Source organism: Heteronotia binoei, chromosome 7 (genome assembly GCF_032191835.1).
Source record: "Heteronotia binoei isolate CCM8104 ecotype False Entrance Well chromosome 7, APGP_CSIRO_Hbin_v1, whole genome shotgun sequence".
In the NCBI taxonomy this organism is placed as follows: domain Eukaryota; kingdom Metazoa; phylum Chordata; class Lepidosauria; order Squamata; family Gekkonidae; genus Heteronotia; species Heteronotia binoei.
Window position 1 is genome coordinate 12,762,852 of NC_083229.1, and position 22,985 is coordinate 12,785,836.

The window sequence follows — 22,985 nt, forward strand, 5'->3', positions numbered from 1 at the left end:
CAGATATCCACAGATTGATCTCCATTATATTCTATGGGGATCAAACTCCATAGGGTATAATGAAGTGCTCAGCAGACAGCCAACCCCCGCCCCCCCCCCACACACACACTTTCTGATAACCCTGATGCAGGGTGAGGCCCTCAAAACCAGGAGATTGGCAATCTTACCCAAGCCTTCTGGCTTTGTAGAGTTACATGGTAGAGTTTTCTCCCCATGGTCTTTCCATTAAGACCCACCTTTACAGATTGCTTCATCCCTGAATGCTCTTTTCAGTACAACTTTCAAGGATTCTCTGCGTTTTTCTCTGCCTCTCCCAACAAAATAGTAAATGATGGGGTTAATGCTGCTGTTGAAAGAGGCAAAGAGGTAAGAACAGTCGTATAGAAGTAAAGAAGCAAGGCCAGTGTTAAGCATGACAAAATATGTAACACTAAATGGAACAGCCAAGATGACAAAGAACAAAAGTGTGATCGAAATGGTGATGTAGAGCCTGGGTGGTTGGCGTCTCTTGGAGCTATGGCAGATCTTGATGGACATTATCAGAGTGGAAGCAACCATAATGGGAGTGAAAATCAGGAGGTTGACAGTGAAAATAGTGGTCATCACATTAAGATAACTTTCATGAACCAAATAATCATTAAACACCAACAACAATCCAGAAAGTAAGCCAGGGATGGTCCAGAGGAGGAAGGAGACCACAGCAGAAGACCTCTCTGGTCGATGGCATCGATACCAGATTGGAAACAGGACAGAGAGACATCTCTCCACACTGATGGCTGTCAGGAAATACAGGCTTGCGCTATATGTAAAGAAAATGCATGGAAACAATAAAGAAAACGCCAAAACTGGAACAGTATTACAGATCCTTGGTAAAAGAAGTACAACTCTAGCAGACAAATTCAAAAGGGTGCCAAAGTCGGCTATGGCCAAGTTCAAGATGTACGTTGTGAAAGGGTTCCTCTTAATGCAGAAGCTGAGAAGCCAGATGACCGTGCTATTTCCCACCAGTCCACACAAGCAGGAGAAGGCAGTTAATGAGTAGATGGACCATTCATACGCTTGAAAACCATCACAATAGTCTGTGTCATTGTTTTCAACAGTGTTCTCCTCGCGACTGAATGGAGGTGCGGCAGAGCTGGTGCTCACCATGGTCTAAACGATTGCACTTTCTTTTTCTCAGATGGTGTCATTCCACACCTGGCTCTATGTCAAGAAAGAAAGAAAGAGTCAGTTAGCAAAGCAAAGTAATCCAACAACCTTGTGGTAAGTAGGCCTTTCAGCACAACCAGGTTTTTTGTGGGGTTTTTTTGAGCAGGAACGCACAGGAACGCAGTTCCGGCCGGCTTGACATCAGAGTGCGTGGACTAATCTGCAAATGAGTTCCTGCTAGGCTTTTTCTACCAGAAAAGAAGAAGATATTGGATTTATATTCCGCCCTCCACTCCGAAGAGTCTCAGAGCGGCTCACAATCTCCTTTACCTTCCTCCCGCACAACAGATACCCTGTGAGGTGGGTGGGGCTAGAGAGGGCTCTCATAGCAGCTGCCCTTTCAAGGAAAGAGGCTCAGAGAGGCTCACAATCTTCTTTACCTTCCTCCCCCTGTGAGGTGGGTGGGGCTAGAGAGGGCTCTCACAGCAGCTGCCCTTTCAAGGACAGAGGCTCAGAGCGGCTCACAATCTCCTTTCCCTTCCTCCCCCACAACAGACACCCTGTGAGGTGGGTGGGGCTGGAGAGGGCTCTCACAGCAGCTGCCCTTTCAAGGACAGCCTCTGCCAGAGCTATGGCTGACCCAAGGCCATGCCAGCAGGTGCAAGTGGAGGAGTGGGGAATCAAACCCGGTTCTCCCAGATAAGAGTCCGCACACTTAACCACTACACCAAATTGGCTCTCCTGAGTAGTACATTTGATGACCATCGACATACCTTCTAAGTCACTCTTTCATCTTCTTCCCCAAGGAACCACTTTCTTTAGCAGGAGAGACTTCAGAGAAAAGAAGGAAAACAAAGGGGTGGAAACTGATGTCCTCACAGCCAACCACACCATGAGAAGCAAGAGTCAATGGAAAGGATAATGTTAGGAAAAGTTGAAGGCGGCAGGAAAAGAGGACCCAACAGGAGATGGATGACTCAAAAAAGGAGTCCATGGCCCTCAGTTTGCAAGGTCTGAGAATGGCTGTTAATGATAGGATGCTTCGCAAGACTGATTCCTGGGGTTAGGGTCACCATAAGTCTGAAGCTTGATGGCACACAACGTATACACACGTAACGATCATATTACAGAATAGGATATATTCTGTTTGGATTTTGATTCATTAGAGACAGTGACTCCATAACAGGGCTTTTTTTTTGTAGCAGGAACTCCTCTGCATATGAACATATGAACATATGAAGCTGCCTTATACTGAATCAGACCCTCGGTCCATCAAAGTCAGTATTGTCTTCTCAGACTGGCAGTGGCTCTCCAGGGTCTCAAGCTGAGGTTTTTCACACCTATTTGCCTGGACCCTTTTTCGGAGATGCCAGGGATTGAACCTGGGACCTTCTGCTTCCCAAGCAGGTGCTCTACCACTGAGCCACCGTCCCCCCCAAAGTCACATCTTGCATAATAGGACACACACCCCTGATGTAGCCAATCCTCCAAGAGCTTACAGGGCTCTTCTTACAGGGCCTACTGTAAGCTCTTGGAGGACCGGCTGCATCAAAGGGATGTGGCCTAATATGCAAAGAGTCCCTGCTACAAAAAAAGAAAAGCCCTGGGAACTGAGTAATTTGCAGCCCTGTTCAAGGACTCCAATGGTGGTGCCTTGACAATGTCACTAGTCAACATCTATGCACATAGGAAATATGCAGAAAATGCATCCCCAGTAAGGAGCATGGAATGTGACTATGGAATATGGAATCATAGAACCTTAGAGTCGGGAGGGGTCATTCAGGCCAACTAGCCCAACCCCCTGGTCAATGCAGGATCATTTTAGGGTATCCCTGACAAGTGTTTGTTCAGCTGCTGCTTGAAGGCTACCAGTGAGGGGGAGCTCACCACCTCCTCTTGAACAACTCTAATATCCAGCTGGTACCGTCCCGCCCTTAATTTAGACCCACTCTTGCAGGTCGTCTCCTCTGCTGCCAGTAGGGTTGCCAATCCCCAGGTGGGGGCAGGGGATCCCCCGGTTGGGAGACCCTTCCTCTGCTTCAGGGTCATCAGAAAGCGGGGGGAGGGGGGGAAATGTCTGCTGGGAACTCTGTTATTCCCTAAGGAGGCTTATTCCCATAGAGAATAATGGAGAATTGATCTGTGGGTATCTGGAGCTCTGGGGGGCCTGTTTTTTGAGGTAGAGGCACCAGATTTCCAGTATAGCATCCAGTGGCTCTCCCCAATATACTCCCTAAGTTTCAAAAAGATTGGACCAAGGGGTCCAATTCTATGAGCCCCCAAAGAAGGTGCCCCTATCCTTCATTATTTCCTATGGAAGGAAGGCATTTAAAAGGTGTGCCGTCCCTTGAAATGTGATGGCCAGAACTCCCTTTGGAGTTCAATTATGCTGTCACGCCTTCCCAAGATTGCTCTGTATGGCGAACTTTCCACCGGCCATTGAAATAGAGGGGCACCAAAGAAGAGGTACAAGGACTCCTTGAAGAAATCCCTTGGCACCTGTCGCATCAACCATCACCAGTGGTCTGACCTAGCCTCAGATCGCAAAGCATGGAGGCACACCATCCTCCAGGCTGTCTCTTCTTTTGAGAACGCACGCATAGCTGGTCTTGAGGACAAAAGGAGATTGAGGAAGAATCGCACTGCTACAGCACCAACCCCAAATCAGACTTTTCCCTGCAGCCACTGTGGCCGGATCTGCCTGTCCCGCATTGGTCTTGTCAGCCACCAGCGAGCCTGCAGCAGACGTGGACTACTGCACCCTTCTTAAATCTTCGTTCGCGAAGTCAAGCCGAGAGAGAGATGCTGTCACACCCTTGCTCCTGGCTCCACCCCAAAGTCTCCTGGCTCCACCCCCAAAGTCCCCAGATATTTCATGAATTGGACTTGGCAACCCTAGCTGCCAGCAGGAACTGCTCCCTGCCCTCCTCTAAGTGATAGCCCTCCATATACTTCAAGAGAGCCATCCTGTCCCCCTTCAACCTCCTCTTCTCCAGGCTGAACATTCTCAAGTCTCTCAGCCTTTCCTCCTAGGGCTTGGTCTCCAGGCCCCTGATCATCTTCGTCGCTTTCGCCTGCACCTGCTCCATTCTGTCCACATCCTTCTGGAAGTGAGGCTTCCAGAACTGCAGGTGCAGCCTGACCAATGCAGCTGGACCATGACATCTTGCCATCAGGATGTTATGACTCTGTTCATGCACCTGACGTTCACATCAGTCCAGGGCAGCATCTTCTGATTGGCAGCAGTTTTCCCAGGCTACCTATGATCATTGTCTACGTCAATAATCTCTATTTTAATGTCTGGCATCTCTGTTTAAAGATGCTGCTGCTGAGCAGATGACTTCCAATCTCCAAAGTACATGCAATGCCCCTCTGGTGGACCTCCTGATGGCACCTGGGCTTTTGGCCCCTGTGTGACACAGAGTGTTGGACTGGATGGGCCACTGGCCTGATCCAACAAGGCTTCTCTTATGTTCTTAATGAAGAATAATAATAAGAAGATATTGGATTTATATCCCACCCTCCACTCCGAAGAGTCTCAGAGCGGCTCACAATCTCCTTTACCTTCCTCCCCCACAACAGACACCCTGTGAGGTAGATGAAGATATTGGATTTATATCCCGCCCTCCACTCCGAAGAGTCTCAGAGTGGCTCACATCTCCTTTACCTTCCTCCCCCACAACAGACAGCCTGTGAGGTAGATGAAGATATTGGATTTATATCCCGCCCTCCACTCCGAAGAGTCTCAGAGCGGCTCACAATCTCCTTTACCTTCCTCCCCCACAACAGACACCCTGTGAGGTAGATGAAGATATTGGATTTATATCCCACCCTCCACTCCGAAGAGTCTCAGAGTGGCTCACAATCTCCTTTCCCTTCCTCCCCCACAACAGACACCCTGTGAGGTAGATGAAGATATTGGATTTATATCCCGCCCTCCACTCCGAAGAGTCTCAGAGCGGCTCACAATCTCCTTTACCTCCCCCCCCCCACCACAACAGACACCTTGTGAGGTAGATGAAGATATTGGATTGATATCCCGCCCTCCACTCTGAAGAGTCTCAGAGCAGTTCACAATCTCCTTCAACTCCCCCCCCCCACAACAGACACCCTGTGAGGTAGATGAAGATATTGGATTTATATCCCGCCCTCCACTCCGAAGAGTCTCAGAGTGGCTCACAATCTCCTTTACCTTTCTCCCCCACAACAGACACCCTGTGAGGTGGGTGGGGCTGGAGAGGGCTCTCCCAGCAGCTGCCCTTTCAAGGACAACCTCTGCCAGAGCTATGGCTGACCCAAGGCCATGCTAGCAGGTGCAAGTGGAGGAGTGGGGAATCAAACCCGGTTCTCCCAGATAAGAGTCCGCACACTTAACCACTACACCAAACTGGCTCTCCACTCTGCTATTGCACCATATCTCGTCCGAATGGCCTCATTTGAATCAATCTTTGCACGTACGTACCTGTGATAAGTCCACTGTCTTCCGATGCAGCAAGCGGATAAACTCATATATCTTGTGTCAGAATGGCTGCTGAGTCACAAAAAAGACTTTTCCATGTCCAGCCACGAAGGGGGAAAAAAATTGTCCATTTTGTGCAACAAACTGTGCTCAAGACGTACATCCCACGGTTCTTAGCCCGACAACATCATGTGAGAAAATGTTCGTTTCTTGGCTGTCAAGATAGTCATCAGAAAAAGGAGGAGGAGATTTTTGCTATGGGAGTTACATGTCCTAAAAAGGCACTGCAGAGATCAGCCTTTTTTGAATTGGGCCAAGAAAGCAAAGACAGCACCCAGCACCCCAATGCAGTGAAATGTATCTTTTTTTGCCTCTTGTTTGTGTCTTTCCACTTCTATTCTTAAAGAAGAAGAAGAAGATAGTGGATTTATATCCCGCCCTCCACTCCGAAGAGTCTCAGAGTGGCTCACAATCTCCTTTACCTTCCTCCCCCATAACAGACACCCTGTGAGGTGGGTGGGGCTGGAGAGGGCTCTCACAGCAGCTGCCCTTTCAAAGAAAACCTCTGCCAGAGCTATGGCTGACCCAAGGCCGTGCCAGCAGCTGCAAGTGGAGGAGTGGGGAATCAAACCCAGTTCTCCCAGATAAGAGTCCGCACACTTAACCACTACACCAAACTGGCTCTCCAAACCAATGTTTATGTAACATCAAATCACATACTAAATCAAAGGGACTATTCAGAATGATGAATTGGAAAATAAGTCTTGAGACGTTGGAGAGTCTTTTTTGTTGCCAACCTTCAGGTGGGGCAGGAAGTAACAGACGGTATTGTGTTCAGTTTTGGGCGTCACATTTTAAGAAGGATATAGGCAAGCTGGTCCAGAGGATGGCGATGAAGATGGTGAGGGGTCTGGAGACCAAGTCCTATGAAGAAAGATTGAAAGAGCTGGGCATGTTTAGCCTGGAGAGGAGGCAGCTAAAAAGTGATATAAGAACATAAGAGAAGCCATGTTGGATCAGGCCAATGGCCATGTTGGATCAGTCCAACACTCTGTGTCACACAGTGGCCAAAAGAACCAAGTGCCATCAGGCGGTCCACTAGTGGGGCTAGAAGCCCTCCCACTGTGCTCCTCCAAGCACCAGTATACAGAGCATCACTGTCCCAGACAGAGAGAACCAACAATAAGCTGTGGCTAATAGCCACTGATGGACCTCTGGTCCATATACTTATCCAATCCCCGCTTGAGCTGTCTATGCTTATAGCCACCACCACCATCTTCAAGTACTTGAAGGGCTGTCATATAGAGGATGGTGTGGAATTGTTTTCTGTGGCCCCAGAAGGCAGGACCAGAACCAATGGGTTGAAATTAAATCAGAAGAGTTTCCAGTTCAACATTAGGAAGAACTTCCTGACACAGTGATTCCTCAGTGGAACAGGCTTCCTTGGGAGGTGGTGGGCTCTCCTTCCTTGAAGGTTTTTAAACAGGCTAGATGGCCATCTGTCAGCAATGCTGATCCTGTGAATTTAGGGGAAGGTATTTGTGAGTTTCCTGCATTGTGCAGGGGGTTGGACTAGATGACCCTGGAGGTCCCTTCCAACTCTAGGGTTCTGTGATTCTATGACCAGCTCAGTGTTGCATTTTCACAAACTGAATGGTAGCAGAAACGTCTGTAGCAGTACAAAAAGAATAGCACCTTAAAGGCTAACATGCGGATGGTTGCAGGAAGCAGTATAAGCCGATAAACAGGCAGTGCTGAAGCAACAGTAAGTAAAGTTTAATTCTAAACCAGTTTTACATCAGGAGAGGACACACTAGATGGTGGAGAGATGAGCCACAAACTTTTTAGATACATTTGAAATAAAGGGCTGCAAACTCAAGGATTATCAGCAAATCTAAATGTTATACTGAGGCTGAAAAACTATGAGCTAGCTCACACTAACTCAGCTTAGAGGGAACAATGTCTGAGAGCCACGCTACCCACCCTTCTGCCCTTCTAGCCTGAACTCAGGTTCTTAGCAAGCCGCTACATGCTCATGCAGTTTCATCGCTACCTTTCCAAGGATCCAGGAAGGGCAAAGAGGCAGAACTTTCACAGGCTTCCAAAAATACTGGGAATTAGGAATAGGGTTGCCAAGTCCAATTCAAGAAACATCTCGGGACTTTGGGGGTAGAGCCAGGAGCAAGACTGGGACAAGCATAATTGAATTTTAAAGGGAGTTCCGGCCACTACATTTCAAGGGACTGCACATCTTTTAAATGCCTTCTCTTCATTGGAAATAATGAAGGATAGGGGCACCTTCTTTTGGGGCTCATAGAATTGGATCCCCTAGTGCAATCCTTTTGAAACTTGGAGGGTATTTTGGGGAGAGGCACTGGATGCTATGCTGAGAATGTGGTGCCCCTACCTCAAAAAATAGCCCCCTCAGAACCTCAGATACCTGCCAATCAATTCTCAATTATATCCAATGGGAATCAGTCTCCATAGGGAATAACGGCGTGCCCAGCAGACGTATCCCTCCCCGCTGCTTTTTGATGACCCAGAAGCAGGTGGAGGGCTTCCAAACTGGGGGATGCTTTAGGCAGATTCTGCATTGATCAGGGGGTTAGAACATAAGAGAAGCCATGTTGGATCAGGCCAATGGCCCATCCAGTCCAACACTCTGTGTCACACAGTGGCCAATATATGTGTGTGTATACACACACACACACACACACACACATATATATATATACACTGTGGCTAATAGCCACTGATGGATCTCTGCTCTATATTTTTTATCCAATCCCCTCTTGAAGCTGGCTATGCTTGTAGCCACCACCACCTCCTGTGGCAGTGAATTCCACATGTTAATCACCCTTTGGGTGAAGAAGCACTTCCTTTTATCCACAAGTTCTTGTGTTGTGAGAAAGGGAGAAAAGTACTTCTTTCTCTACTTTCTCCATCCCATGCATAATCTTGTAAACCTCTGTCATGTCACACCGCAGTCGACGTTTCTCCAAGCTAAAGAGCCCCAAGCGTTTTAGCCTTTCTTCATAGGGAAAGTGTTCCAACCCTTTAATCATTCTAGTTGTCCTTTTCTGGACTTTTTCCGATGCTATAATATCCTTTTTGAGGTGAGGTGACCAGAATTGCACACAGTACTCCAAATGAGACCGCACCATCAATTTATACAGGGGCATTATGATACTAGCTGATTTGTTTTCCGTTCCCTTCCTAATAATTCCCAGCATGGTGTTGGCCTTTTTTATTGCAATCACACACTGTCTTGACATTTTCATTGAGTTATCTACCACGACCCCAAGATCTCTCTCTTGGTCAGTCTCTGCCAGTTCACACCCCATCAACTTGTATTTGTAGCTGGGATTCTTGGCCCCAATGTGCATTACTTTGCACTTGGCCACATTGAACCTCATCTGCCACAATGACGCCCACTCACCCAGCCTCGACAGATCCCTTTGGAGTGCCTCACAATCCTCTCTGGTTCTCACTACCCAGAGCAATTTAGTGTCATCTGCAAATTTGACCACTTCACTGCTTTCTCCCAACTCCAGATCATTAATGAACGTTAAAGAGCATGGGACCCAGTACTGAGCCCTGCGGCACCCCACTGCTTACTTTTCTCCACTGCGAAGACTGCCCATTTATACTCACTCTCTGCTTCCTATTAATTAGCCAGTTTTTGATCCACAAGAGGACCTGTCCTTTTACTCCATGACGCTCGAGCTTACTAAGGAGCCTTTGATGAGGAACTTTACCAAAAGCTTTCTGGAAGTCAAGGTAAACAACATCTATTGGGTCCTCTTTGTCCACATGCTTGTTCACCCCCTCACATGCTTGTTCTCACCACCCTGAACAAATTAGGGTCATCTGCAAACTTGGCCACTTCACTGCTCACTCCCAACTCCAGATCATTAATGAAAATATGTTGGACTACATGGTTGGGTTGGACTACATGGCTTGAATGATTGCCTCCAACCCTTCATTATAATGCTGCTGCTTACAATATGCTTCACCGGGTATGGTCAATTGAAGCATATCGTAAGCAGCAGCATTATAATGAAGTTAAGGTTTGAAGAAGAAGAAGAGTTCTCTGGAATAATATTTTTCACTGAAGGTTTGTGGACATTGGTTTGTCTTTGAATTACTTCGGGGTGAGGGTACATGCGCTTTATCTGTATTAATGTTTAATGGTTTTGAATACACTTTGAATATTTTTCTAGACTTTGTTTAAACTGTGATCTTTTTGCATTCAGTTTAGAGGCTGGTTTTCCCGGAGGTGTTTACCTTTATTCCCTGCTCCGTTATCCGCGTTGCTCTTCGTGGCTTGCTCAATCCCCAGGTGGGGGCAGGGGATCCTGTGTTTCTTTCTTTCCTTTTTCTTTTTTTAACTTTTTAAAATAAACTTTATTAAGCTTTAGTATACAAGTTGCATCCAAAGCTATGAGATGAAAATTCTAAACCGCTTACATCACATAATTTCAGATCCCCTAAAAGGGAAGATCTTTGTCTGTATATGTGCATGAAAGGAAAGGAAAGGTCTCCTGTGCAAGCACCAGTCGTTTCCGACTCTGGGGTGACGTTGCTCTCACAACGTTTTCACGGCAGACTTTTTTATGGGGTGGTTTGCCTTTGCCTTTCCCAGTCATCTACACTTTCCCCCCAGCAAGCTGGGGACTCATTTGACCGACCTCGGAAGGATGGAAGGCTGAGTCAACCTTGGGCCAGCTATTTGAATCCAGCTTCCGCCGGAATCGAACTCAGGTCATGAGCAGAGGACTGACTGCAGTACTGCAGCTTTACCACTCAGCGCCACGGGGCCGCTATATGTACATGACAAGCTTACTAATAACTATACCTGAGTTCAAAGTACTTAGACTTTGTTTTTTATTAATTGAGAATGAGTTTATATATTTAACTGTAACCTTTGCTTTTCTTTAACTAAATCAACTATGCAATTGGTTTAATAATGAAGACTAATTTAATTGTTCTAACTGTTCCATTTGTGTACCAGTTTGTACTGGTTAATGTTATTAGTATATGTACATGACAAGCTTACTAATAACAACAACCAGTACAAACCGGTAAACACATGGAACTGTTAGAACAATTAAATTAGTTGTCATTATTAAACCAATTGCACAGTTGATTTAGTTAAAGAAAATAAAAGATTGCAGTTAAATATATAAACTCATTCTCAATTAATAAAAAACCAAAGTCTAAGTACTTTGAGCTCAGGTATTTGATTAGATTGTATAAAATCAAAAAATCCAAACCATTTTTCTAGAAATGTATCTTCTTTGTTTCCAGAAGAATCCATTTTAACTATAAGGTGTCTATGTGTTTATTGCATGGGGTGGCCAACGGTAGCTCTCCAGATGTTTTTTTGCCTACAAGTCCCATCAGCCCCAGCCATCGGCCATGCTGGCTGGGGCTTATGGGAGTTGTAGGCAAAAAACATCTGGAGAGCTACCGTTGGCCACCCCTGGTCTATTGTGTATGCTGCATACGACACTTGAATTTTTCATGTATTTTTAAAAATCTTTATATTGTGCACTGTGCAATAAATATTTTTCTTAAAAAAATATTCTTCCCACTCAATCTTTTGAGTACCTAATGGAATCTGCCTGTGACAAAGAAGCTTTTTGGTGTAGTGGTTAAGTGTGCAGACTCTTATCTGGGAGAACCGGGTTTGATTCCCCACTCCTTCACTTGCACCTGCTGATGTGGCCTTGGGTCAATCGTAGTTCTGGCAGAGGTTGTCCTTGAAAGGGCAGCTGCTGTGAGAGCCCTCTCCAGCCCCACCCACCTCACAGGGTGTCTGTTGTAGGGGACACGGTACTGGTAAATATATTCGCTGTAACTACATTCGCTGTAACATCCATCACTCAAGGTAAGTCTAAATGCTTCTTGCCTTGTGTCAGATACAGAATGATGTGGAGCTAGGTGTGGTCCACCGCTTCTCTTGTTTGAGAGTTGTGTTGTTTGGGGCAGGGCTGGAGAGCTGGCATCTGTAGATTATGTGTTCTGTGGCAGGGAAGCTGCCACCTGGGTGAGAGACCCAGAACCAACAGGCTTGTTGTGCTTGGCCAGCTCTCCCCATGTTGTTTGGGGAAGGGCTGGAGAGCTGGCATCTGCAGATTGTTTGTTCTGTGGCAGGGAAGCTGGCACCTGGGTGAGAGACCCAGAACCAGCAGGCTTGTTGTGCTTGGCCAGCTCTCCCCATGTTGTTTGGGGGCAGGGCTGGAGAGCTGGCATCTGGGTTTGCTGCAGTCAGGTCTGCAGAGCAGACCTTGAACACATTGTGTTTTGTGTGGCAGTGACATTGGCAACTGGGTTTATATTGGTTCCAGGTCTGCAGGGTTCATAGAGTAGATAGAGGGATGTAGTGCATTTGGGTCCTATAGAGAATCTCTGGTGTGAAGTTAGGTTTGGCTTTGGGTGCCCCAGGAATTGGACCCCCAGGTCCAATTTTTTTTTGGCCTTGTGGGTTTTGAGTGGGACAGTGCCCTGAAGCTGCACAGGAGTTTGGGGGGCTCTCCTCAAAACCTCCTGCTCCCCAGAGCCACTTTTCCCACGACAATTACAGTGAGGAAGTGGCTGTAATTGGTTTTCTCTCACCATTGGGAGCAGTGTTCCTTTTGGGGTGCCCACTGATGGGTGCAGTCTTTTGGGGCCAGGGGGGTTGCACGCTGGGGAGTCCCCTGAAGCTGTCCTGCAGTTTTGGGGCCTCTCCCTCAAACCCCCCTCTGGCCAGAGCCACTTTCCCCACAGCAATTATAGTGGAGGAAGTGGCTAATTGGGCTTTCACCATCATTGGTGGTAACGGGCCTTTTGGAGAGCCCAAAGACAGGGACCCCCTGGCCCAATCTTTTTGGGATTTGGGGGTTTTATAGGGGAGAGTTCCCTGCGGGTTCCTAGCAGTTTTTGGGGCTCTCCCTCAAACCCCCTGCCCCCCAGTAGCCTCTAATTATGCCCTATGTTGCCATTGATTTCAATGGCCCATAGGGTATAATGGTGGGATAGGGGCACCCTCTTTGGGTGCCCCTGGAATGGGACCCCTGGCCCAATATTTTTGGGACTTGGAGGGTTTGTAGGGGAGAGTCCCTTGAAGGTCCCCTGAAAATTTGGGGGCTCTCCCTCAAACCCCCTCCCCTCCAGGCGGCTTCCAATATACCCTATTTTGCCATTGATTTCAATAGCCATAGAGTATAATGGGGCCGTATATTCAGAAATAGCCGTGCATCTACCGTATATTCTGAGTACGGTAATAGGAAATACATGGCATTCCGTATCTTTTTGGCCCCGTGTATTTCCAAATCCGTGTAATTCTGTATTTTTTTTTTTTGCACACCCCTAGCGGGGAATCAAACCTGGTTCTCCCAGATAAGAGTCCGCACACTTAACCACTACTGGGGAAGAAGGTCTATGAGAGCTATGGCTGGCTCAAGGCCATGCCAGCAGGTGCAAGTGGAGAAGTGGGGAATCAAACCCGGTTCTCCCAGATAAGAGTCCGCACACTTAACCACTACACCAAACTATCTGTGATGAATGCACTGTCTTCAGGTGTGGCAAATAGATGAACTTGTACATTGTGCCAGATGGGCTGCTGAGTCACAGAAAAAATTTCCCATGTCCAGTAGTGAAGGGAATATGATTTGTGGTGTGCCAAACTCTGTTGGAGATGTACATCCCTCTGTCCTTAGCCTGACAGCATCATGTGAGCAAATGTTCGTTTCTTGGCTGTCAAGATAGTCATCAGTGAAAGGAGGAGGAGACTTTTGCCATCAGAGTTTCATGTCCTAAAAAGGCACTGCGGAGATCAGCCTTTTTGCATTTGGCCAAGAAAGCAAAGCCAAAGGACCGCTCGGCTCCCTGGTTCAATAAAATGTATCTTTTTCTGGCCTCTTGTTTGTACCTTTCCACTTCCATCCTTAAAGAAGCAAGTCAATGATTTTGTAACATTAAACTACATGCAAAATTATAGCAACTATGAAAATGATTAAATGGGGGGGGGGAAGGATCTTGAAAGGTTGGAGAGACTTTTCTGCTACCAACCTTCAGGAGGAACCTGAAGATCTCCTGGAATAATAACTGATCTCCAAATTATAGAGGTTAATTTCCCTGGAGAAAATGGCTCCTCGCCAAGGCTTTTTTTTGTAGCAAGAACTTCTTTGCATATTAGGCTACATCCACCTTGATGTAGCTAATCTTGCAATAACTTACAGGGCTCTTAGTACAGGGCCTACTGTGAGCTCCAGGAGGATGGGCTACATCAAGGGGGTATGGCCTAATATGCAAAGGAGTTCCAGCTACAAAAAAGCCCTGCTCCTCTTAAAGGTGGAGCTTAAGGAATTATACCCCACTGAGGTCCTTCATCTCCTAAAACTCCACCCACTCCAGGAGGCTCTCCCCAAATCTCCAGGAGTTTCCCAGTTTACAATTGGCTACCCTGGCTTGATCCCATTAAATTTATCCTGTCGGCGGAGACAAAGGAGTCAATGGGTATTTGGGCTTTCTTTCTACAGCTGGAAGTGAAGAAAACAGGTTGGTTTTAGGGAATTTTCCTTGTTGAATAAGGTCAAAAAAGCTCCTTTGTGAAATAACTTGTGCAGATTGATGGGTTTAATTTTATTATATGTTTCCTTCCTTCCTTCCTTCCTTCCTTCCTTCCTTCCTTCCTTCCTTCCTTCCTTCCTTCCTTCCTTCCTTCCTTCCTTCCTTCCTTCCTTCCTTCCTTCCTTCCTTCCTTCCTCTGATGTTCATGTCTTGTGACTCTCAGACATCTGATGTTTATTCTATGTGGCTTTTATGTTAAGCAGATTTGGCCATGCCTTCCTTCCTTCCTTCCTTCCTTCCTTCCTTCCTTCCTTCCTTCCTTCCTTCCTTCCTTCCTTCCTTCCTTCCTTCCTTCCTTCCTTCCTTCCTTCCTTCCTTCCTTCCTTCCTTCCTTCCTTCCTTCCTTCCTCCCTTCCTTCCTTCCTTCGATGTTCATGTCTTGTGGCTCTCAGACATCTGAGGTTTATTCTATGTGGCTTTTACGTTAAGCAGATTTGCCCATGCCTGTTACAAACCAACAAGATTATGATGGTAAAAAAACTCCCTTTGGCTCTCTGAGGAAATCTCTAAGGAAATCTCTAAGGTGCTACAGGACTCTAATCTAGCTGTCCCTGCAAAAAGCATAGCAGTAGCAAGGACATCACTAAAACAGCATTACATTCACCAGCCAACCATAAAATAAAACAAGAAGCCTCATAAAGGTAGACCCCATGCAAGCACCAGTCATTTCCGACTCTGGGGTGACATTGCATCCCGACGTTTCCACTGCAGGCTTTTAATGGGGTGGTTTGCCATTGCTTTCCCCAGTCATCTACACTTTCCCCCCAGCAACGGGTGGAGAGAACTTTGATTTGAATAACTCGCTTGATCAGCTGATTGAAACTGACTGATGTCTAACAATGCCCCAGCCCTCACCAGTGAAACTGTTATCCTGGAATATAGCTGGCTGGGGAAGCAAGAAATGGGACTCTGATTTTTGTTCCTACCTCAAACAATTTGAGATCATCTTTCTCCAGGAAACCTGGACAGACACTTTGATTTGCCTCGAGGGTTTTCTAGCATACTCCTTACCTGGGTTTAAAAGTAATTCACGTGGTCGTCTCCAAGCAGGCTTGTCTTTACTAGTCTCTCAGCAATCTAAATTTAAAGTGCTGGAACTACCTGCTTGCAACCCCCTTGCCCATGCTTTTCGTTTTAGCTGTCATAGCTTTGTGTTTATTGTTGTTAATGTCTACCCTCCCCCCTCTCCTGACAAAGCTTCGCTATGCTCCCTTTGGGATCGTATGACCACATATCTCGAACAACTTGAGCACCTCTTTCCCATGACAGATATTATTTTACTTGGAGATTTTAATGCTAGAATTGGTAAAGATGACCGGGACCTCTTGGCTCTCCTGAACTTAGACCCCAATGTTTCCCTCCCTTGTTTTTTTTAGGTCTGGCAGGATTTCTAAAGATGCCCGCATCAACCAGGCAGGCATTCTATTTGCTAAGTATTGCATCCAATTTGATAAACTAGTGCTAAATGGCTCTTCTGACAGGGATTTCCCGGGGGAAGTCACCTTTGCATCAATCAGAGGCTGCAGCGTCTTAGATTATATTTTAATTCCTCCATCTTTTAAAGATTATTTAGTACATTTTTATATTGACAATCGCTCTGAGAGTGACCATTTTCCCTTGGTTTTCATATTTGACAATCCATCACCTCCTGATGATAACCCAGCCTGTGTAAGGGCAGACATATCTGCTGGGTCCCTCTCCAGACTTACTTGGTCATGCAACCTTGCTGTGAGGACCCAGCTAATAATCAATGAGCAAGCACTAGAGAATTTACGCCTCTCCCTTATGTCTTCCATGAATCCCATGGAAGTTATCTCCTCCTATGACAACCTTGTCTCTAATGTTATTTCCCTTCTTAACCCCTCCTCTCCTGTGGTTTTTAAAGGCAAATTTAAACATAATCCCTGGCACAACAGAGAATGTCTTCGCTTGAAGTCCACACTTTGCTCTATCTATCATCACTATAGGAGCCAAAAAAAGTCTGTATTACCAAAAGATTATTTTATTGTTAAACACAAGCTGTTAGATATGGTCAAGGCCAAGAAGCTACAGCTTGCAAGGGCCCAATGGGAGCGCCTGATCGAAGCTTCTAGGTCCAACGATAGTGGGAAATTTTGGGCTTTAATCTCTGGAGATCTGCAGGGGAACCCTTACCCCACAATAACAATTTCTTCCCAAGCCTGGCACTCATACTTTTTAAATCTTTTTGGAAACGATGGGGCAAATTTCCCCATTTCCCTTGAAACTGACATCAGTGAACATCCTGAGTGGCCACCTGTGTCCCCGGAAGACATCATTACCCTGATTTCGCAACTTAAGTCCAAAAAGGCCCCCGGCCCTGACACAGTCATTCCAGAGCTATTGAGGGGCTGTCATAAGAGGAGGGTGTGGAACAGACTCTGGAACAGTGGAACAGGCGGTGGTGGGCTCTCCTTCCTTGGAGGTTTTTCAACAGAGGCTAGATGGCCATCTGACAGCAATGAAGATCCTGTGAATTTAGGGGGGGGGGGTGTTTGTGAGTTTCCTGCATTGTGCATGGGGTTGGACTAGATGACCCTGGAGGTCCCTTCCAACTCTATGATTCTACTCATTTACTGACCTCAGAAGGATGGAAGGCCGAGTCCACCTCAAGCCATCTACCTGAGCTCAGCTTCTGTCGGGATCAAACTCAGATTGTGAGCAGAGTTTAGGACTGCAGGACTGCAGCTTTACTACTCTAACACATAATATTAATTCAGTCTTTTTAAGCAAGAGGCTTCTATTAATTTTGGGATCTCACCTTGATGGCTATACAAGTGTCAGTAGGAAACTGCAGACTCCTAAATGTTACTGAAACAAATCAAATGGTTTATTGAAAAGCATTACTGAATCATACACTGAAGAAGCAAATTGCAAACTGAATCACATATATGATATGGGAATACATGAAAAAGGCATGGATACAAAATTACTAGTATGATGTAGAGGGTTAGAGGAAGTAATAGAACTCAATAAATAATCAGTGCTGAAGCAAGGCTCAATAAAGTCTATTTCTAAACCAGTTTTAGACCAAAAAGGGGTCCACTAGAAAATGGAGAGATGAACTACAAACCTTCTAAATATCTTTGAAAGGAAGGGCTGCAATCGTGAGAGGAACCTCGATGATTACTAGCAAATCTAAACGTCATATTGAGAGCCACCCTACCCATTCTTCTGTCCTTCAAGTTTTAGCTCAGTTTCCTTGCAAGCGAGTTGATGCAATTTCATTGCTACCTTGGGGGAAATCTGGGAAGGTCAAAGAGGCAGGACTTTCACAGGCTTTCGAGCCTCTCAACTCTCAGACTCCTGGGAATTAGGAGGGGAGGGCAGAGCACAGCAGCTGGGGGCCTGGAACTACATTACAAGCCTGTCCAGACACAGAGTTTCTTGATAGGGTCGCCAGCCTCCCGGAGGTGTAAGCAACCACAAAATAAACACCACTGTCTCTTACTTAAATTAGCATGTTATAATTGTTATTCACATGCTCTGGCATTCAACAATACAAAGTTACATTTCCAAAGCCATAATTCATGTCTAGAATGCAAGAAAGATGTCAATGTAGGAGTCTCTAGTCAGTTTCCAAAACTCTGGTCAATTTCCAGTAGTGTTCCTTTGGGCTTTTGGCTTTAGATAGGTGATAAACTCTGGTCAATTTCCAGTAGTTTTTTTTTTTTAAATAGGGTTTATACCCCATCCTGCACTCTGAATCTCAGAGTCTCAGAGCGGCTCACAATCTGCTTTATCTTCTTCCCCCACAACAAACACCCTGTGAGGTGGGTGGAGCTGAGGGCTCTCACAGCAGCTGCCCTTTCAAGGACAACTCCTGCGAGAGAGATGGCTGACCCAAGGCCATTCCAGCAGGTGCAAGTGGAGGAGTGGGGAATCAAACCCGGTTTTCCCTGATTAGAGTCCGCGCACTTAACCACTACACCAAACTGTTGCTTTGAGCTCTTGGCTTTAGACGATAAACTCTGGTCAGTTTCCAGTAGAGTTCCTCTGAGCTCTTGGCTTTAGTTAAGTGATGACATGTCTGTCAGACAATGGAACTTCAAATCAACCAGACTTTGATTTGATACAAAGTTTAGGCTTTATTAGAGAATCCATAGCATCTGAGCGAAGAAAGATTGGAACTGATACAGTGTTGCATGTGAGCACATATCTTAAAGAATTCTACATCAAAGCTTGCTATGCAAAAACCCACACATCTAAACATTGCTAAACATTGCTAGGTCGGGGTGCAAGGTTTCACAGGGGTACTTCCTCTTATCTCTTTGTTATTGCTGCTTCACAGGAATGGCCGAACTGCCAGCCCTGAGGCACTTATCTTCAACGGAAGGTATCTTTTGTTAGTTACAGGGAAAGGAATGTTCACACCAACTATTAGTAACCTTCTGTGGCCTCTATTTTGATATGCGGATGACACTAAATTGTTCAGGGTGGTGAGAACCAGAGAAGATTGTGAGGAACTCCAAAGGGATCTGTTGAGGCTGGGTGAGTGGGCGTCAACGTGGCAGATGAGGTTCAATGTGGCCAAGTGCAAAGTAATGCACATTGGGGCCAAGAATCTCAGCTACAAATACAAGTTGATGGGGGTGTGAACTGGCAGAGACTGACCAAGAGAGAGAACTTGGGGTCGTGGTAGATAACTCACTGAAAATGTCAAGACAGTGTGCGTTTGCAATAAAAAAGGCCAACGCCATGCTGGGAATTATTAGGAAGGGAATTGAAAACAAATCAGCCAGTATCATAATGCCCCTGTATAAATCGATGGTGCGGTCTCATTTGGAGTACTGTGTGCAGTTCTGGTCGCCGCACCTCAAAAAGGATATTATAGCATTGGAGAAAGTCCAGAAAAGGGCAACTAGAATGATTAAAGGGCTGGAGCACTTTCCCTATGAAGAAAGGTTGAAACGCTTGGGGCTCTTTAGCTTGGAGAAATGTCGACTGCGGGGTGACATGATAGAGGTTTACAAGATAATGCATGGGATGGAGAAAGTAGAGAAAGAAGTCCTTTTCTCCCTTTCTCACAATACAAGAACTCGTGCGCATTCGATGAAATTGCTGAGCAGCCAGGTTAAGACGGATAAAAGGAAGTACTTCTTCACCCAAAGGGTGATTAACATGTGGCATTCACTGCCACAGGAGGTGGTGGCGGCCACAAGCATAGCCACCTTCAAGAGGGGTTTAGATAAAAATATGGAGCAGAGGTCCATCAGTGGCTATTAGCCACAGTGTGTGTGTGTGTATAAAATTTTTTGCCACTGTGTGACCCAGAGTGTTGGACTGGATGGGCCATTGGCCTGATCCAACATGGCTTCTCTTATGTTCTTAAGCTTTCTCATGGTTAGTATCCATGCTAAGAAAATTGAGTCAGTAAGGCTAAGCATTTACTGTAGTTATATTCCAGTGTCTGACGACGTCTCCAGGGTTTAAACTGGAAGTGTTTCAAGAGGCTCTCCCTTCTTCAAATTACCATCATTAAATTTGGAACCGCTGCTCAAAATACAGTTTCTCAGAGGCCTGAGTCCAACCAGCGATGGAGGCAGTCTAGGTTGTCAGTGAGAGGACATGACATGAACTATGGCTCTGGAAATGTACTTTTGTATTATTGGATGCATGAGTGTGCAAATAACAATTATAACATGCTAACTTAAGCAAGAGACAGTGTTGTTTATTTGGGGGTTGCTCAATCTGCACGCTGTCTGTAGTTTCGTGTTTTGCTAAGCAGGGTTTTTTTTTTTTTGTAGCAGGAACTCCTTTGCCTATTAGGTCACACCCCCCTGATGTAGAGCCAGTTTGGTGTAGTGCAGGGGTAGGGAACAGTGGCTCTCCAGATGTTTTTTGCCTACAACTCTCATCAGCCCCAGCCATTGCCCATGCTGGCTGGGCTAATGGGAGTTGTAGGTAAAAAAAACATCTGGAGAGCCACTGTTCCCTACCCCTGGTGTAGTGGTTAAGTGCACTGACTTTTATCTGGGAGAACCGGGTTTGATCCCCCACTCCTCCATTTGCAGCTGCTGGAATGGCCTTGGGTCAGCCACAGCTCTGGCCGAGGTTGTCCTTGAAAGGGCAGCTGCTGGGAGAGTCTTCTCAGCCCCACCCACCTCACAGGGTGTTTGTTGAGGGGGAGGAAGATAAAGGAGGAAAACTGCTCAAGCTAACAAGCAAATGGACTTCAGGGAGCCCAAGTCCCAGAAATACTCCATAGAGCAGGGGTGGCCAACGGTAGCTCTCCAGATGTTTCTTGCCTGCAACTCCCGTCAGCCCCAGCCATCAGCCATGCTGTAGTACTCCCCGCCTTGGTGTGAAACCGTCAAGCTGCCCCAAGTCGCATTTGTTTGTTTTTTTAAAAATTAAAACTGTTCAGGGTGCATGCACGCAACTACTGAAAATGTATGAGGACAGGAATGGTGCTCAACGGCCATATGAAGATGCCCATGTCGTCCCACGGATGGGATGGGATGGGATAGGGACAGCTTGCGGGGGAGCACGTGCAGGCTTCAGGATGGCTTTCTGCCTCTTATTCAACTGTTAGTTCCCAACAAGGGGAGGGATGGTGGCTCAGTGGTAGAGCATCTGCTTGGGAAGCAGAAGGTCCCAGGTTCAATCCCCGGCATCTCCAAAAAAGGGTCCAGGCAAATAGGAGTGAAAAACCTCAGCTTGAGACCCTGGAGAGCTGCTGCCAGTCTGAGAAGACAATACTGACTTTGATGGACCGAGGGTCTGATTCAGTAGAAGGCAGCTTCATATGTTCATATGTTCAACTGCCTCGCTCAACCCGAGTCAGACTTCTTGTGAAGAGGCTTCTTTCTAGGGCTGCCAAGCCCCCAGTCCAGGTGGGGGTTCTCCCGCCCAGGAAGTTCCCAACCTGCCAGCCCACACTGCGCTGGAAGGGGGAACCTCCCCTGACGTTGCTGGCGGGATGACATCACCCATGAGTGACGTTATCGCTCCGGCGACATCGCCCGCCAGCCGCTCTAGGCATTTCTAGGAAAACTCTATGGTTTTCCCAGATGCTCTAGCAATTTGCGGGGGGGGGCTCTATGGTACAAAGCCTGGAGGGGACTTGACAACCCTACTTCTTTCTCTGAGGCAGGCCACAGCCCATTTGGAAAAACCTCTTCAGTGCTTGGCTTGAGTTCATATTTCATCGCTAGTATAGGATACTGCAAGAATTCAAGAAGGCGCTGATGGTCTATTGAATGAAAATATAGTTTATCTGTGAAGGATAAGGGGAGACTTACCTGGAGTGGGGAGGGGAAGCACAGCCAATGTTGCAGTGACATGTCTATGTCACTTCTGATGTGATCCAGAAGTGATGTCATCAGGGCCTTTTTTGTAGAAAAAGCCCAGCAGGAACTCATTTGCATATTAGACCACACGATCTGACATCGCCGTTGTTTTGCACAGGGCTTTTTTTGTAGAAAAAGACCAGTAGGGATAGATTTGCATATTAGGCCACACCCACTGACACCAAGCCAGCCGGAACTGCGTTCCTGTGAGTTCCTGCTCTAAAAAAAAGGCCCTGGATGTCATCATGCTGCAACATCACACTGCTTCTTAAAGGTGCAACTGGACTCAAAAATTGGTTTATTTTTGGGGGAAGGGAGGCTCCGTATTCTTGGTGCTTGGGAGGGGGGCAACAGTGGGAGAGCTTCTGCAGTTCTGGCCCAGTTGGTGGACCACCTGCTGGCAATGGGGTTTTGGCCATTGTGTGACACAAGGTGTTGGACTGGATTGGCCATTGGTCTGATCCAACATGCCTTCTCTTATGCTCTGAAGAACTGGCTTGTTATGGCTATAGTACACATGAAATGAGTACAGAATCTTTGCTTCCGTTTTTTTTTACTTTATTACCATATAACTACGTGCATCTTCAACACACATTCATTCAGCGAGTCTGATCTTGTCAGATCTTGGAAGCTAAGCAGGGTTAACCTTGGGCGGAGGGGTGACCTCCATGGAATACCAGCGTCATGATGCAGAGGCAGGCAAGGGCAAACCACCTGGGAACATCTCTTGCTTTAAAAACTAGTCTAGCTCACCGCCTAGTGGTGTGGATAACATGAAAGAGCTAGAACTTCTGGCTGCCAGACACTATTAGGATCTCCTGGCCGTACTACACACAATGCCATACGGTAATTATGAATCCCTTACTTCCCAGTTGCAGTGGTGTTATCCCACTTCAAAGGATGTCAGGGGGTGTCATTGAAAGGAGACTTTGCAACAGAATCTATTCGAACCTTCCAGGCTTTCCTTGCGCATTTTAAAGCTGAGAACTTTTAATGGAATCTGCTTGTGACAAAGGAAGAAGCTTTTGGCTTTGCCCACTCACACAAGCCATCTGGAAGTGGTGAATATTGATCAGCTTCAGGAAAAGCTTCCTGATCTCCCCAGTGTGAAGACAGAAAAGCTGGTGGAACGTTACGAGATTCAGCCTCAGCACAGTTTCACCCTATTGGTAGGTCTATTGATTAAACATTCTAGCAAAGCAAGGAACTTCAAAGCTTCTGTGCTTCAGAAAGCGCTTTTAAAAATGTCACATTAGCTAGCTGTCAGCTTTCATAGATTTTCTCATATAGGAAATGTGTCTAGCATATTCTGACAACTGTACTTAGATACACGCGCACGCACAGAAACTTAGAAACTGTTCTTCGTCTTCCTTTATTTCCACCCCCCTCCCCCGAATATAATCATTTACTTATTAAAAAAGAGAGAGAAATTCAAAATCATACGGAAA

At 46.4% G+C, this 22,985-nt stretch overlaps 1 protein-coding gene across 1 annotated transcript; it reads right to left on the reverse strand.

The window, feature by feature from the left end:
• Nucleotides 1–225: 225 nt before the first annotated feature.
• Nucleotides 226–1,149, reverse strand: LOC132574842 (mas-related G-protein coupled receptor member H-like). Its single transcript, XM_060243073.1, has one exon. The coding sequence runs from the start codon at nucleotides 1,147–1,149 to the stop codon at nucleotides 226–228; it is 924 nt and encodes a 307-aa protein (XP_060099056.1).
• Between the last annotated feature and the right edge of the window lie 21,836 nt (nucleotides 1,150–22,985).

Coding starts and splice junctions, on each gene's coding strand:
- LOC132574842 (XM_060243073.1), bottom strand. CDS start 1,149: ATGGTGAGCACCAGCTCTGCCGCACCTCCATTCAGTCGCGAGGAGAAC.